Source organism: Oncorhynchus kisutch, linkage group LG19, assembly GCF_002021735.2.
Source record: "Oncorhynchus kisutch isolate 150728-3 linkage group LG19, Okis_V2, whole genome shotgun sequence".
Taxonomy (NCBI): Eukaryota; Metazoa; Chordata; class Actinopteri; order Salmoniformes; family Salmonidae; genus Oncorhynchus; species Oncorhynchus kisutch.
The window spans coordinates 30,603,511-30,614,809 of record NC_034192.2 but is presented as its reverse complement, the minus strand read 5'-3'; the positions used below and the strand labels follow the sequence as shown (position 1 = coordinate 30,614,809).

Here is an 11,299-nt window from a genome sequence, read left to right as displayed (position 1 = left end):
TCCAGGGCCCCACTTTACATTTACAGAAGACCATTGAGGTATTGAAGAGCTTGTGCTTCATATTGATTTACTTTCTAGTGTTTTTCCATTCACTGTAGTGAGCAATAATTGCTCAGGCATTAATTTCATTTTTTCTTGTCTAGCTGATTACCACCGCTTGAGGCAACCGTGAAGTGCTTGCTTATTGTTTCATAAAACAAAATCTTTTTTTTTTTACTCATTATTTTTATCCCATTTTATTTTTTAAAGCCATAAACTATGTAATCCAAAGGCTGTTTTGAGACTGATCAATACCAGAGTTTTTCTCTGATAAGGATGTTTTCTCATCACAGTTGAGATTGCTTATCGATTTTCTCATCATTCGAATGGCTCTAAAGTCCCCTCTCTGTCCTGTCAGAAAACAGCCCAGTCTGTCCTAATAAATCATACAAAATCTTGTGTTTATGTAACTTTGTAACAATGTGAAACAAAAATATGAACACAACATGTAAAGTGTTGGTCCCATGTTTCATGAACTGAAATAAAAGATCCCAGAAATGTTCCATATGTACAAAAAGCTTATTTCTCTCAAATATTGTGCACACATTTGTTTATAACCTGATAGTCAACGGTCAACCTAATAGTGACCATTTTTCCTTTGCGAAGATAATCCATCCACCTGACAAGTGTGGCATATCAAGAAGCTGATTAAATAGCATGCTCATTACACAGGTGCACCTTGTGCATGGGGAAAATAAAAGGCCTCTCTAAATTGTGCAGCTTTGTCACACAACACAATGCCATAGATGTCTTATGTTTTGAGGGAGCATGCAATTGGCATGCTGACTGCTGGAATGTCCACCAGAGCTGTTGCCAGAGAATTGAATGTTCATTTCTCAACCAATGTAATTTTAGAGAATTTGGCAGTACGTCCAACCGGCCTCACAACCGCAGACCCCGTGTACCGACGCAAGCCCAGGACCTCCACATTCGGGTTTTTCACCTGCGGGATCATCTGAGACCAGCCACCCGGAGAGCTGATGAAACTGTGGGTTTGCACAACAGCAACATGTCTGCACAATCTGTCAGAAATCTTCTTAGGGAAGCTCATCTGCGTGCTCGTTGTCCTCACCAGGGTATTTACCTGACTGCAGTTTGGCATTGTAACCGACTTCAGTGGGCAAACGCTCACCTCCGATGGCCACTGGCACGCTGGAGAAGTCTGGTCTCAACGGATGAATTCCGGTTTCAACTGTACCGGGCAGATGGTGCCGTGTGGGCAGGCGGTGTGCTGATGTCAACGTTATGAACACAGTGCCCCATGTTGGCTGTGGGGTTATGTTGTGGCATTAGACGGACAACAAACACAATTGCATTTTATCGATGTCAATTTGAATGCACAGAGATACCGTGACAAGATACTGAGCCCATTGTTGTGCAATTCATCCGCCGCCATCACCTCATTTTTCAGCATGATAATGAAATTGTGTCGCAAGGATCTGTGCACACCTCCTGGAAGCTGTAAATGTACCAGTTATTCCATGGCCTGCATACTTACCAGACATGTCTTCCATTGAGCATGTTTGGGATGCTCTGTGTTCAACAGCATGTTCGATAACTTCACGCAGCCATTGAAAAGGAGTGGGACAACATTCCACAGGCCACAATCAACAGCTTCATCAACTTTATATGAGGGAGATGTGTCGCTCTGCATGAGGCAAATGGTGGTCACACCAGATACTGACTGGTTTTCTGGTCCACACCCCTAGCTTTTTTATAAAGGTATCTGTGACCAACAGGTGCATGTCTGTATTCCCAGTCATATGAAATCCATAGATTAGGGCCTAATGAATTTATTTCAATTGACTGATTTCCTTATATGAACTGTAACTCAGTCAAATCTTTAAAATTGTTGCATGTTGCGTTTATATTTTTGCTCAGTGTAGTTACCCTGTACCTGCTGATGTAGCACCAGTGAATGTAAAAAGTGACACATTCGGATTAGTGTATGTTTTTCAGCAGATAACTATCATCTTTCCTGAAAAATTGGACAGCCAAGACACCATTTGGTATCTTAACTCTTTAGCACAGAACATAGAGGGGAAACCCACTTGACTGGTGTCATCTGCTAGTGAGGGCTGGCCCCTCTGGCCCCCTATACAGTGTGCTGCTGTCATGTGGAGTGGGCTGCAGGACCACCCGGTAGTGACAGCTGACAACAGGACAATACGAGCCCATTGAAGCTAAGGGTTTGTGTAATGAAGGTTCCTTTAAAACTGATTGTCTAGAGGATCTGCAGATAAAACAGTGGCTGGAAGGAAGGAAGGAATCTAGCTGTCCTCAACACAAGGTAGTCTTATAGGATAATTCAAAAGAGACTTAGACAGTGCCGTAGGAAAGTGCTGGCAAATGAGGTAGGAAGCAGCGTCACACGCACACACTGAGGCTTTTAGACCTTGGTAACAAGGATTCAACTGTTTTAGTTTGAATAAGTCATCAGTCAAATGGACCAAACCGTGTGAGGAACACAGGCTTTGAGCTCGGCTTTGGCTAACCTACATCTCATTCGCTCGTGTCACAGGTGCTTGGATCACTGAAACTATTTTTCCCTACTGTGTTTCTGTGGGCTGAGCCTGTTCTGTTCCTAGGTCTTGGTCCCAGTGCAGACTGAAGCAGGGTGAATGATGTATGGACTGCTGTGTGAGTCTCTGCATGACTTCATCAAGGAGTCGTATGGAGATGATGTGTGGAAACTGGTCAGAGAGAGGGCCGATGTCAGGCTACACTCCTTTGTCACCCACCAGGTAGATTTTTGACATTTTGCTCACAAAATTAAAACCGTTATGTATTTATGTTTCGAGGTGTCCTGATATGCCAATTGATACAGTATTTAGAAATTTTCAGGAGCACTCTATATGTAGTTCTAGTTTCTAATTTCTAGTTTGAGCTCTATAGATTGCCTTGAGTAGAAATGTCTCTCTGCAGGTCTAAAGTCAAAGTGTCTGTAGTTCTGTCTGTTGCTGTTGATGATCTCCGTCAGCATCTGTGTCTCTCTGAAGGTGTACAGTGAAAGTGACCGAGGTTCTGTCTGTGAATACCTGTGTGTGTTTGCAGGTGTACAGTGAAAGTGACCGAGGTTCTGTCTGTGAATACCTGTGTGTGTTTGCAGGTGTACAGTGAAAGTGACCGAGGTTCTGTCTGTGAATACCTGTGTGTGTTTGCAGGTGTACAGTGAAAGTGAAAGTGACCGAGGTTCTGTCTGTGAATACCTGTGTGTGTTTGCAGGTGTACAGTGAAAGTGTCATCCCGCGTATTGCCAAGGCAGCCAGTGGAGTGACAGGAACCCCCTACAACGAGCTCATGAACTCCTGGGGGGTCTATTTCCTGGGCTTCGTGGGGAAGTACGGTTACGACAGGATCCTCAAGGTGGGACTAGCGCTTAAACTGGAACTGTGTTTTTGATTATTGCTTTTCAGCATTATTTATCTGTATTGTATTTACCTGTGTTGTGTCTGTGCTGAGTGGTTGCATTTTCTTTTGTTGATAAGGGTTATATATCTCTGTGTTGAGCTCTTGTTTCTGTGTCTGCGTGTCCCAGGTGTTGGGTCGTCACGTGCGTGACTTTGTGAACGGGCTGGATAACCTCCATGAGTACCTGCGCTTCAGCTACCCCAAGGTCCAGCCCCCTACCTTCTTCTGTCAGGAGGAATCAGCTACCGGAGTCACCCTCCACTACAGGTCTGAGAGGCGAGGATGAGAGAGAGAGAGAGAGAGAGAGAGTGAGTGTGAGAGAGAGAGAGAGAGAGAGAGAGAGAGAGAGAGAGAGAGAGAGAGAGAGATGAATAATTCCACCACCCATACACCAAAGACACTCTCACCCCTCCCCTCCCCCCTGCCCTGTAGGAGTAAGCGTAAGGGTTACCTCCACTACGCCATGGGCCAGCTGAGACAGATGGGGAAACAGTTCTATGACACGGATATCCACGTGGAGGTGCTGTCTGAACAACTGGTGGGAGACTACTCACACGTCACCATGAGGTCAGTCAGACTACACAAACACTCCTCGTGTTCCAAATGGCACCCTATAGTGCTCTGGTCAAATGTGCTGCAGTAAAATAAGATGTCATTTGGGACTCAGGCAACCCTCTAAACAAATCAACCTCCATTTGTATCATATGCATTCGACCCAGTAACGTCTGCTTAGTAGCACTGAAGCCAATGGATAATGGATACAATGGATAATCATGGAGTGTATCTATGTACAGCTATGTATGTACAGCTTTTCATGTACAGCTTTTCTATGTACAGCTTTTCATGAAGTCTCATTGTTTACATGATTTGGGAATCGCATCCACCGTGTGTGGATGTCATGTATACATTGCATCAGTAAGTGGTGTGTTTTCTGTGTTTTCCGTTTTCTGCAGGCTGAACTTTGACAACTCCGCCTACCGTTACATCATGAAGGAGGACGAGGAGGAGCAGGAGATTCTGCCCATCACCAGCGACTTCTTCTTCGAAGTCTTCCCCTTCAACATCGTTTTCAGACAGGTAAACCACCAGTCGCTCCTCTGCTCCTCCTCCCGTGAAGACCACTCCGACATCATCTGGATATCCGTTAGCATCATTGCCTCTTTGCGAAGGAACACGTGTCGCTGTACCGTGCGAAATCCACACGTAAAACGTAGCCATCCGTGCTTAGACATACCACATTTCATGAATCTTCTCTGTGTGCTCGATGTAGGACATGGTGGTGCACAACGTGGGCTCTGGCCTGGCCACAGTCTTCCCTGACTTGGATGGGAAAAAGATCAATGATGCCTTCCTGCTGGCGCGTCCACTGGTGGAGTTTACCTGGAACATGGTGAGACCTCTTCTGTTCCCAAACATTTCTAGTTCCTACCCTACTTAAAACATCACACACGTTTGCTATTCTCCTCTTCTTCTCAATGTCCTGACATTGAACATATGGTTTAAATCCACGCAGATCATCTCCCACCCCAACAACCTGTTTGAGATCATGTCCAAGGAGCCAGTGAAGAGAGAGAGGAACCTTCATAACAGAGTCCAAAGTAAGAGAGGAACACATTTAAAGGGGGCAACACAGAACTGTGTGTTTTTCTGATAGTACCTTCTATCCCCTCCGTCTCGTAGGGGTTTTGAAGGTTGACAGTTCTGTATGTTCTCTCTCTCCCTCAGATTCGGACTATGAGAATGCTAACCGTACAGCTGACGTAGACGTGGAGCTCATGGCCTTCCAGTCCATCATCGGCGATGACTACAAAGGTCACGATCCTTTAGAACGGTGTTTCTCAATCCTGGTCCCGGGGACCCAAAGGGGTGCACATTTTTGTTTTTGCCCTAGCACCACACACCTGATTCAAATCAAATGCCTGATGATGAGTTGATTAGTTGAATCGACTGTGTTAGTGCTAGGGCAAAAACAAAAATGTGCACCCCTTTGGGTCCCCGGCACTAGTATTGAGAAACACTGCTTTAGAACCCTCACACCAACACTGACCTGACCCCTGTGTGTGTGTGTGTGTGTGTGTGTGTGTGTGTGTGTGTGTGTGTGTGTGTGTGTGTGTGTGTGTGTGTGTGTGTGTGTGTGCGTGCGTGTGCGTGTGCGCGTGTGTGCGTGTGTGTGCGTGTGCGCGTGTGTGCGCATGTGTGCGTGTGTGCGCATGATTGTGTGCGTGCGTGTGTGTGTGGATTTGACGCTGTTCTTCTCCCCTCTCAGATGGCAACAGTGCTAATGCTATGGAGAGCTGGGGTGATGGCAGTCGCTGTCTGAAACTGAAGGGACAGATGAGATACATGCCTGAGTGGGAGTCCATCATCTTTCTGGGAACCCCTGTGTAAGACACACACACACACACACACACACACACACACACACACACACACACACACACACACACACACACACACACACACACACACTCATTGGTGGTTTGTCCTGTTCTGTTGAATAGCATTGAGTGTGTGCTTGTGTGTGTGTTTCTATAGGATGGAGAGTCTGAGTGCCATGTTTAAAACCGGTCTCTATATCAACGACCTGAGTATGCATGACTCCAGTAGAGACCTGGTACTGGCAGGAACCCAGCAGTCAGAGGAACTCAAAAGAGCTCTCATACAGGTATATATCATATGATACTGTTTGTACTGTACTTACTGATTTGTACTAAAGCATCCCTAATAATATCATATTGCCTATATTGTGCACTACCTTTAACCAGAGTGCACTATAAAGGGAATAGGGTGACATACGACGTATGTCTATGGTCAGATTGACTCAGTGCTGTGACACCTCTCTATCGCCGCCCTGTGGTGAGTGCAGGAACAGAAGAAGTCCAGTAAACTGGAGGAGAGTATGAAGATGCTAGACTATGAGATGAAGAAGACAGATGATCTGCTCTACAGGATGATCCCTAAACCCGTGGCCAAGAGACTACGCAAGGGAGAGCCTGCCGTCAACACCTGTGAGGTCAGGATTGACTGTTAGCATGGCCAAGGTTGGGGTGGCGTGTGTGTCTCATCTGTCTACCCGTCTCCCTGGCCCACCTGTCCAGCCTGTCCCACCTGTCTCCCTGTCAACCTGTCTCCCTGTCTCACCGGTCTCCCTGTCTCCGTCTCAACTGCAGGTGTTTCCAGACGTGACCATCCTGTTCAGTGATGTGGTGGGCTTCACCCGTATCTGCAGCCACATCACGCCCATGCAGGTGGTCTCCATGCTCAACACCATGTACACACTCTTCGACACACTCAGCGAGAAGCACCGTGTCTTCAAGGTGTGTGTGTGTGTGAGACAACTGATCACTTGGCGTGTGTGTGTAATATGTTAACCCTATTCTCTCCTCCTAGGTTGAGACCATAGGGGATGCATACATGGTGGTGGCGGGGGCTCCAGAAAAGACTAAATACCACGCCCACAACATCTGCGACATGGCCCTGGACATGGTGCGCTCCATAGACCACCTCAAAGACCCCTCCAATGGCAACAACATACAGATCAGAGTGGGTGAGTGGAGACGCAATGGGAACCACTCTCATCCTGAGTCTCAGTGGCTGTGTGCTGTGCGTATACACATGTTGGTGAAGCAGATGTGTGTTTAGTTGGGTCAGTAACAGAAGATATGCGTTGCAGGGATCCACTCTGGCATGGTGGTGGCCGGGGTGGTGGGCCATAAGATGCCACGCTACGGTCTTCATGGCGACACAGTCCACACCGCATCAGCCATGGAGAGCAACGGCAAGGTAGAGAGAGAGAGAGAGAGAGAGTCAAAGAAAAGGAGTGGGAGAGGAGAAGATAAATGAAGATGAATTTCTAACATCCAGGTGTTCTATGACTGATCATGATATGACTGATCTGACTCTTCTCTCTCTCACTCTCTCTGTCCCGTTCAGGAGATGCACATCCAGCTCAGCAGCGCTACCTATGAGCATCTGAAGGGAAGTCACTTCATCTTCGAAAGGAGAGGCACTATCACCATCAAGGTCAGGGGTCACCAATGTCACAATGGCAACCTTACCGAACCCCTGTAACTAATAGCGACCAACTGGTCATCATGTCCGCAGCGTGAGGTCATTTGAAATTTGAAGCCAGCACGGACTCTCAGTCTTCCCATTCAAGAATCGAAGTCATTATGACGCATATAATTAGAGTGATAATATTTCTATGCCATGGCCCTCCCACGTACAACACAGCTGGATGGCTAAGACCATAATTACTGGAATGAATGCGATTATTTCCCAATCGATGTCATCAAAACATTCTAATTTTCACCCAAGGAAACAGTTGTTGTGTCATCAGATGTTTGTGTAACATCCTACTTCCTGCTGTTGCTCCAAGCTGTTTTTAAAGCATTGTGGGAGAATCTGAGAACGAGAGACCAACTGTCGTATAATTTGCGTGTCAACTATTTTAACCAATCAACCTCACCCTATACTGGTATTCGCAAACCATAGCTTGGTGGCGGGGGTCTAAATGTCATCACTGGGTCTGTCTTTGAGCCAAAGGAAATGCTAAAGTAAATGACTGCTAAGGGTTTGTGAGCCAGCCAGCTGATTATCAGGAGGCAGCAGTGACTCACTTTCTCATCAAAGGCTCTCTGCTCCCTGCAACTTTAATGATCAACCTCACAGCTGTCCATTAAAACCAACTCTTCTTATCACTTACTCACACAGCGAGCATGTGTGTATGTATGTGTGTGTGTGTGTGTGTGTGTGCGTGCATGCGTGCGTGTCTGCCTGTGTGTCTGTATGCTTGCTTATGCATCCTGTGTGTATATGAGCTGTGCCTGTATTTGTGTGATTTGTTGTCCTCTTTTGTAATTGAAATCTTAACTGAAACCTCGCTCCCTCCCAGGGTAATGTAGAGATAGAGACATACTGGCTGAAGGGAAAGAGGGATAAGGATGGGAATGCCCAGGCTGCCTGTCCCCAGTTTGAGACCCAGACCATCAGCAAGGCCATCAGTAAGGCCACTATCTCAGCCCCTGAAACCAGCGGAGACCACGACAGACTGGTAATGTAGCCTACTGTATCTATGGTCTGGTGCTTTCTGTCAATAACTCTGCTCTAAGGAAAGAGATAAGGAAATAGATTATGAATGCCTGCCCCGAGTGCACATATGAATTCATTTGATTTTAAATGGAAACATTTATGTTGTGAAGAAATCAAATGAAACATCACAACTGCTCATAGCAGATAGTCAATATAATAATATTTCCACTCTCAGCCCATATCAAAATCTTATGAAATTAGCTTTGTGCCTGGACTGCTCATGGCTTAGCTTAACTGTGACATCAAATTCCTTGCTAAATCTTGAGAATCTTTGTTTTCATATCGCCGGGCCAATCCCTCGTGTCATGGCTCTATCCCTCTCTCCTTGATCCAGGTGTTCCCGTCGGTGGCGAGGGAGGATGAGGATGATGTGAAGTCCATACGTTCCCACCGAATCAAGATGGATATCTCGGGCCATCACTCCCTGGTGGAGTCTCTGGAGGAATGCCGTGCTGAGGAGATGTCTGTCAGCAAGGTGAGAAGGGTGAGGCTCACACTGCTGGATTGTTACCTATGGAGTTCACTTTAGACGGAAGGAGAGAGTTCAGATTTGACTCTGACACATTTTCTCTCGCTCTCCTCTTTTTCCTTTCTGCCCTCTCCCCTCTCACTCCCCTCTTTCATTCTGTCCTCCTTTCTCTTGCCCCTCTTTTTCTACCTCTCTCTCTTTTCTCCCTCTCCCAGTCTCATTACAAGGATGCCCTCCACCATAACAACGGTCTACAGGACAGTCACATTGAGCTAGACTCTCCAGAGTTTGACGTGCATAATTCCATCATGGCATCTCCAGACGGCTCCATTGACTCCCACTGCTCAGAGAAGAGCGCCATGTGCTCCGTGTCGTGAACCCTTAGTCACCATGGCGATATAGGCCACTTAGGGCGAAGGCTCAAGCTGTGGCTGTGTATAAATAATGAACAAAATCTTGAACAAAATCTTGAACAAAAATTATGTTTTTATATAGTTGTTTCATTTGTTACAAAACGCTGAAGGCTCGGGTAACATTTAACCATGGACATTGTTTTGTTGCAGAGCTCTGTTGTGCCTTATTTGTCCAATGTGTCCATGTTATGGCAATCTACAATATGTACAATTTAAAGTAGTCCACGCTAATTTGTGATGACGCCAGAAATGTTTTATCTGTATAAAGTCATATAGTATTAGTCATATATATTTAATAACATCCTGTTGACCTGACATAAAAGAGAATGTATATGATTCCTACATATTGAATAGAGCACATATAGCTACTTTGTAACACATTCTCAATGCATTCTGGCCATTCACTGTTAGCTCCCACTGCACTGTGTGAGTTCACTACGCTGTGTTAGCCTTTCTCACGCATAGCCTACTGCACAAGAGAATAGAACAACACGTCAACACTGTGGAAATAAAACAAGGTGACAGCATAGCTTGAGCAAGTCTAATGGAGCTTATTTTCATTGACGCTCACACATATACTGCATTGGCATTTTGGGTTACAATAGAGACCACTTAGAGGCAAGTCACTAAAGGTCAAACATACTCTGTGTGTGTGTGTGTGCGCGTGTGTGTGTGTGTGTGTGTGTGGGTGTGTGTGTGTGTGTGTGTGTGTGTGTGTGTGTGTGTGTGTGTGTGTGTGTGTGTGTGTGTGTGTGTGTGTGTGTGTGTGTGTGTGCTTGCTTCAGTGGAAACTGTTTCATGATGCATGGAAATGGAACGCACAGAACAGACAAGTCATTATACATAAGCAGTAGATTTGTTCTGCACTATATTATTCATGAAATGGTGATATACAGAACACACAACCCATGACAGACAGATTTCCAGAAAAGGGCAATATATTGTGTATGCTATATACAGTATATTCATTTATTCACGTTAGTGGGTACTGTGCGCATGCACTCAAAAGTTATGTACAGTAGTGTAACATCCTACTGCTCCTCCTTGAAACACCCAAACAGGTCTATGCCTCCGATACTTCCTGAACACTGTTGCATGCTGGGTAGCATAACACAGGAAATTAATATAGAAGCATGAAAACATCATACAAAGTCTGAAAATAATATAAAGCATCATAGTTCAGAGAGGACTTGTTGCCTTCCTCTCCTGTCTGCATGCCTCTCTAGTTCTCTCATGTCCTTCAGACCACGTTCCCAACAGACTGGCAGTCGGATGGAGCTGCCGCGGAAGGTGGCATCCTTGCGATCCAGACTGAAGCCGCGTGCGGGCCGGGAGTCCTTCGGGGACGGCTCCAGGCCGCATCGGAAGCAGAAAGTGTAGAAGAAGGCTACCAGGAGCAGGAAGCGGACCACGCAGAAGATTATCAAATCAAATCAAATGTATTTATATAGTCCTTCTTACATCAGCTGATATCTCAAAGTGCTGTATAGAAACCCAGCCTAAAACCTCAAACAGCAAGCAATGCAGGTGTAGATGCACGGTGGCTAGGAAAAACTCCCCAGAAAGGCCAAAACCTAGGAAGAAACCTAGAGAGGAACCAGGCAATGAGGGGTGGCCAGTTCTCTTCTGGCCTGATGACGATCAGGATGGTGTTCACCTGCATGTGCTCCTCCTCCAACCAGAGGCCGGGGTGAAGACGGGGTTAGAGGTCATGGCAGGTGGCAGAGGATCGCTGGAAGTGAGGTAGGGGACTGCTGTCATGGCTGATTGGTCAAAAAAAATAGAAAGACAAAAGAAAAACATGATTTTGTAATGAATCCATGAACAGTACTGTACTTAACCAGAGACTAGGCGTTTGGAGAGTGTTTGAATGTAA

General features: G+C 45.9%; 1 protein-coding gene across 6 annotated transcripts; it reads left to right on the top strand.

The window, feature by feature from the left end:
• Positions 1–2,254: 2,254 nt before the first annotated feature.
• On the top strand, positions 2,255–9,963 carry LOC109910078 (soluble guanylate cyclase 88E-like). Of its 6 annotated transcripts, none has more exons than XM_031797739.1 (19): positions 2,255–2,329; positions 2,628–2,783; positions 3,265–3,405; positions 3,578–3,717; positions 3,883–4,017; positions 4,404–4,527; positions 4,721–4,840; positions 4,964–5,048; positions 5,176–5,262; positions 5,717–5,834; positions 5,986–6,115; positions 6,317–6,463; positions 6,621–6,767; positions 6,841–6,997; positions 7,124–7,233; positions 7,384–7,473; positions 8,345–8,503; positions 8,876–9,016; positions 9,226–9,963. In XM_031797739.1, exons 2-19 carry the CDS (start codon positions 2,661–2,663, stop codon positions 9,385–9,387), a joined length of 2,316 nt encoding a protein of 771 aa, XP_031653599.1. In that variant the 5' UTR covers positions 2,255–2,329; positions 2,628–2,660; the 3' UTR covers positions 9,388–9,963. The 6 variants fall into 6 exon arrangements, with proteins under 6 accessions (XP_031653599.1, XP_020364829.1, XP_020364828.1 ...); XM_020509240.2 differs by having other exon boundaries at positions 8,876–9,025; XM_020509239.2 differs by having other exon boundaries at positions 5,176–5,316.
• The last annotated feature ends 1,336 nt before the right edge of the window (positions 9,964–11,299 follow it).

Excerpts from the sequence above, each read along its gene's own strand:
- LOC109910078 (XM_020509237.2), top strand. The coding sequence starts at position 2,661 with ATGATGTATGGACTGCTGTGTGAGTCTCTGCATGACTTCATCAAGGAG. Across the intron at positions 6,998-7,123 it reads CAACATACAGATCAGAGTGG|GGATCCACTCTGGCATGGTG; the intron begins GTGAGTGGAGAC and ends TATGCGTTGCAG. Across the intron at positions 8,504-8,875 it reads GCGGAGACCACGACAGACTG|GTGTTCCCGTCGGTGGCGAG; the intron begins GTAATGTAGCCT and ends TCCTTGATCCAG.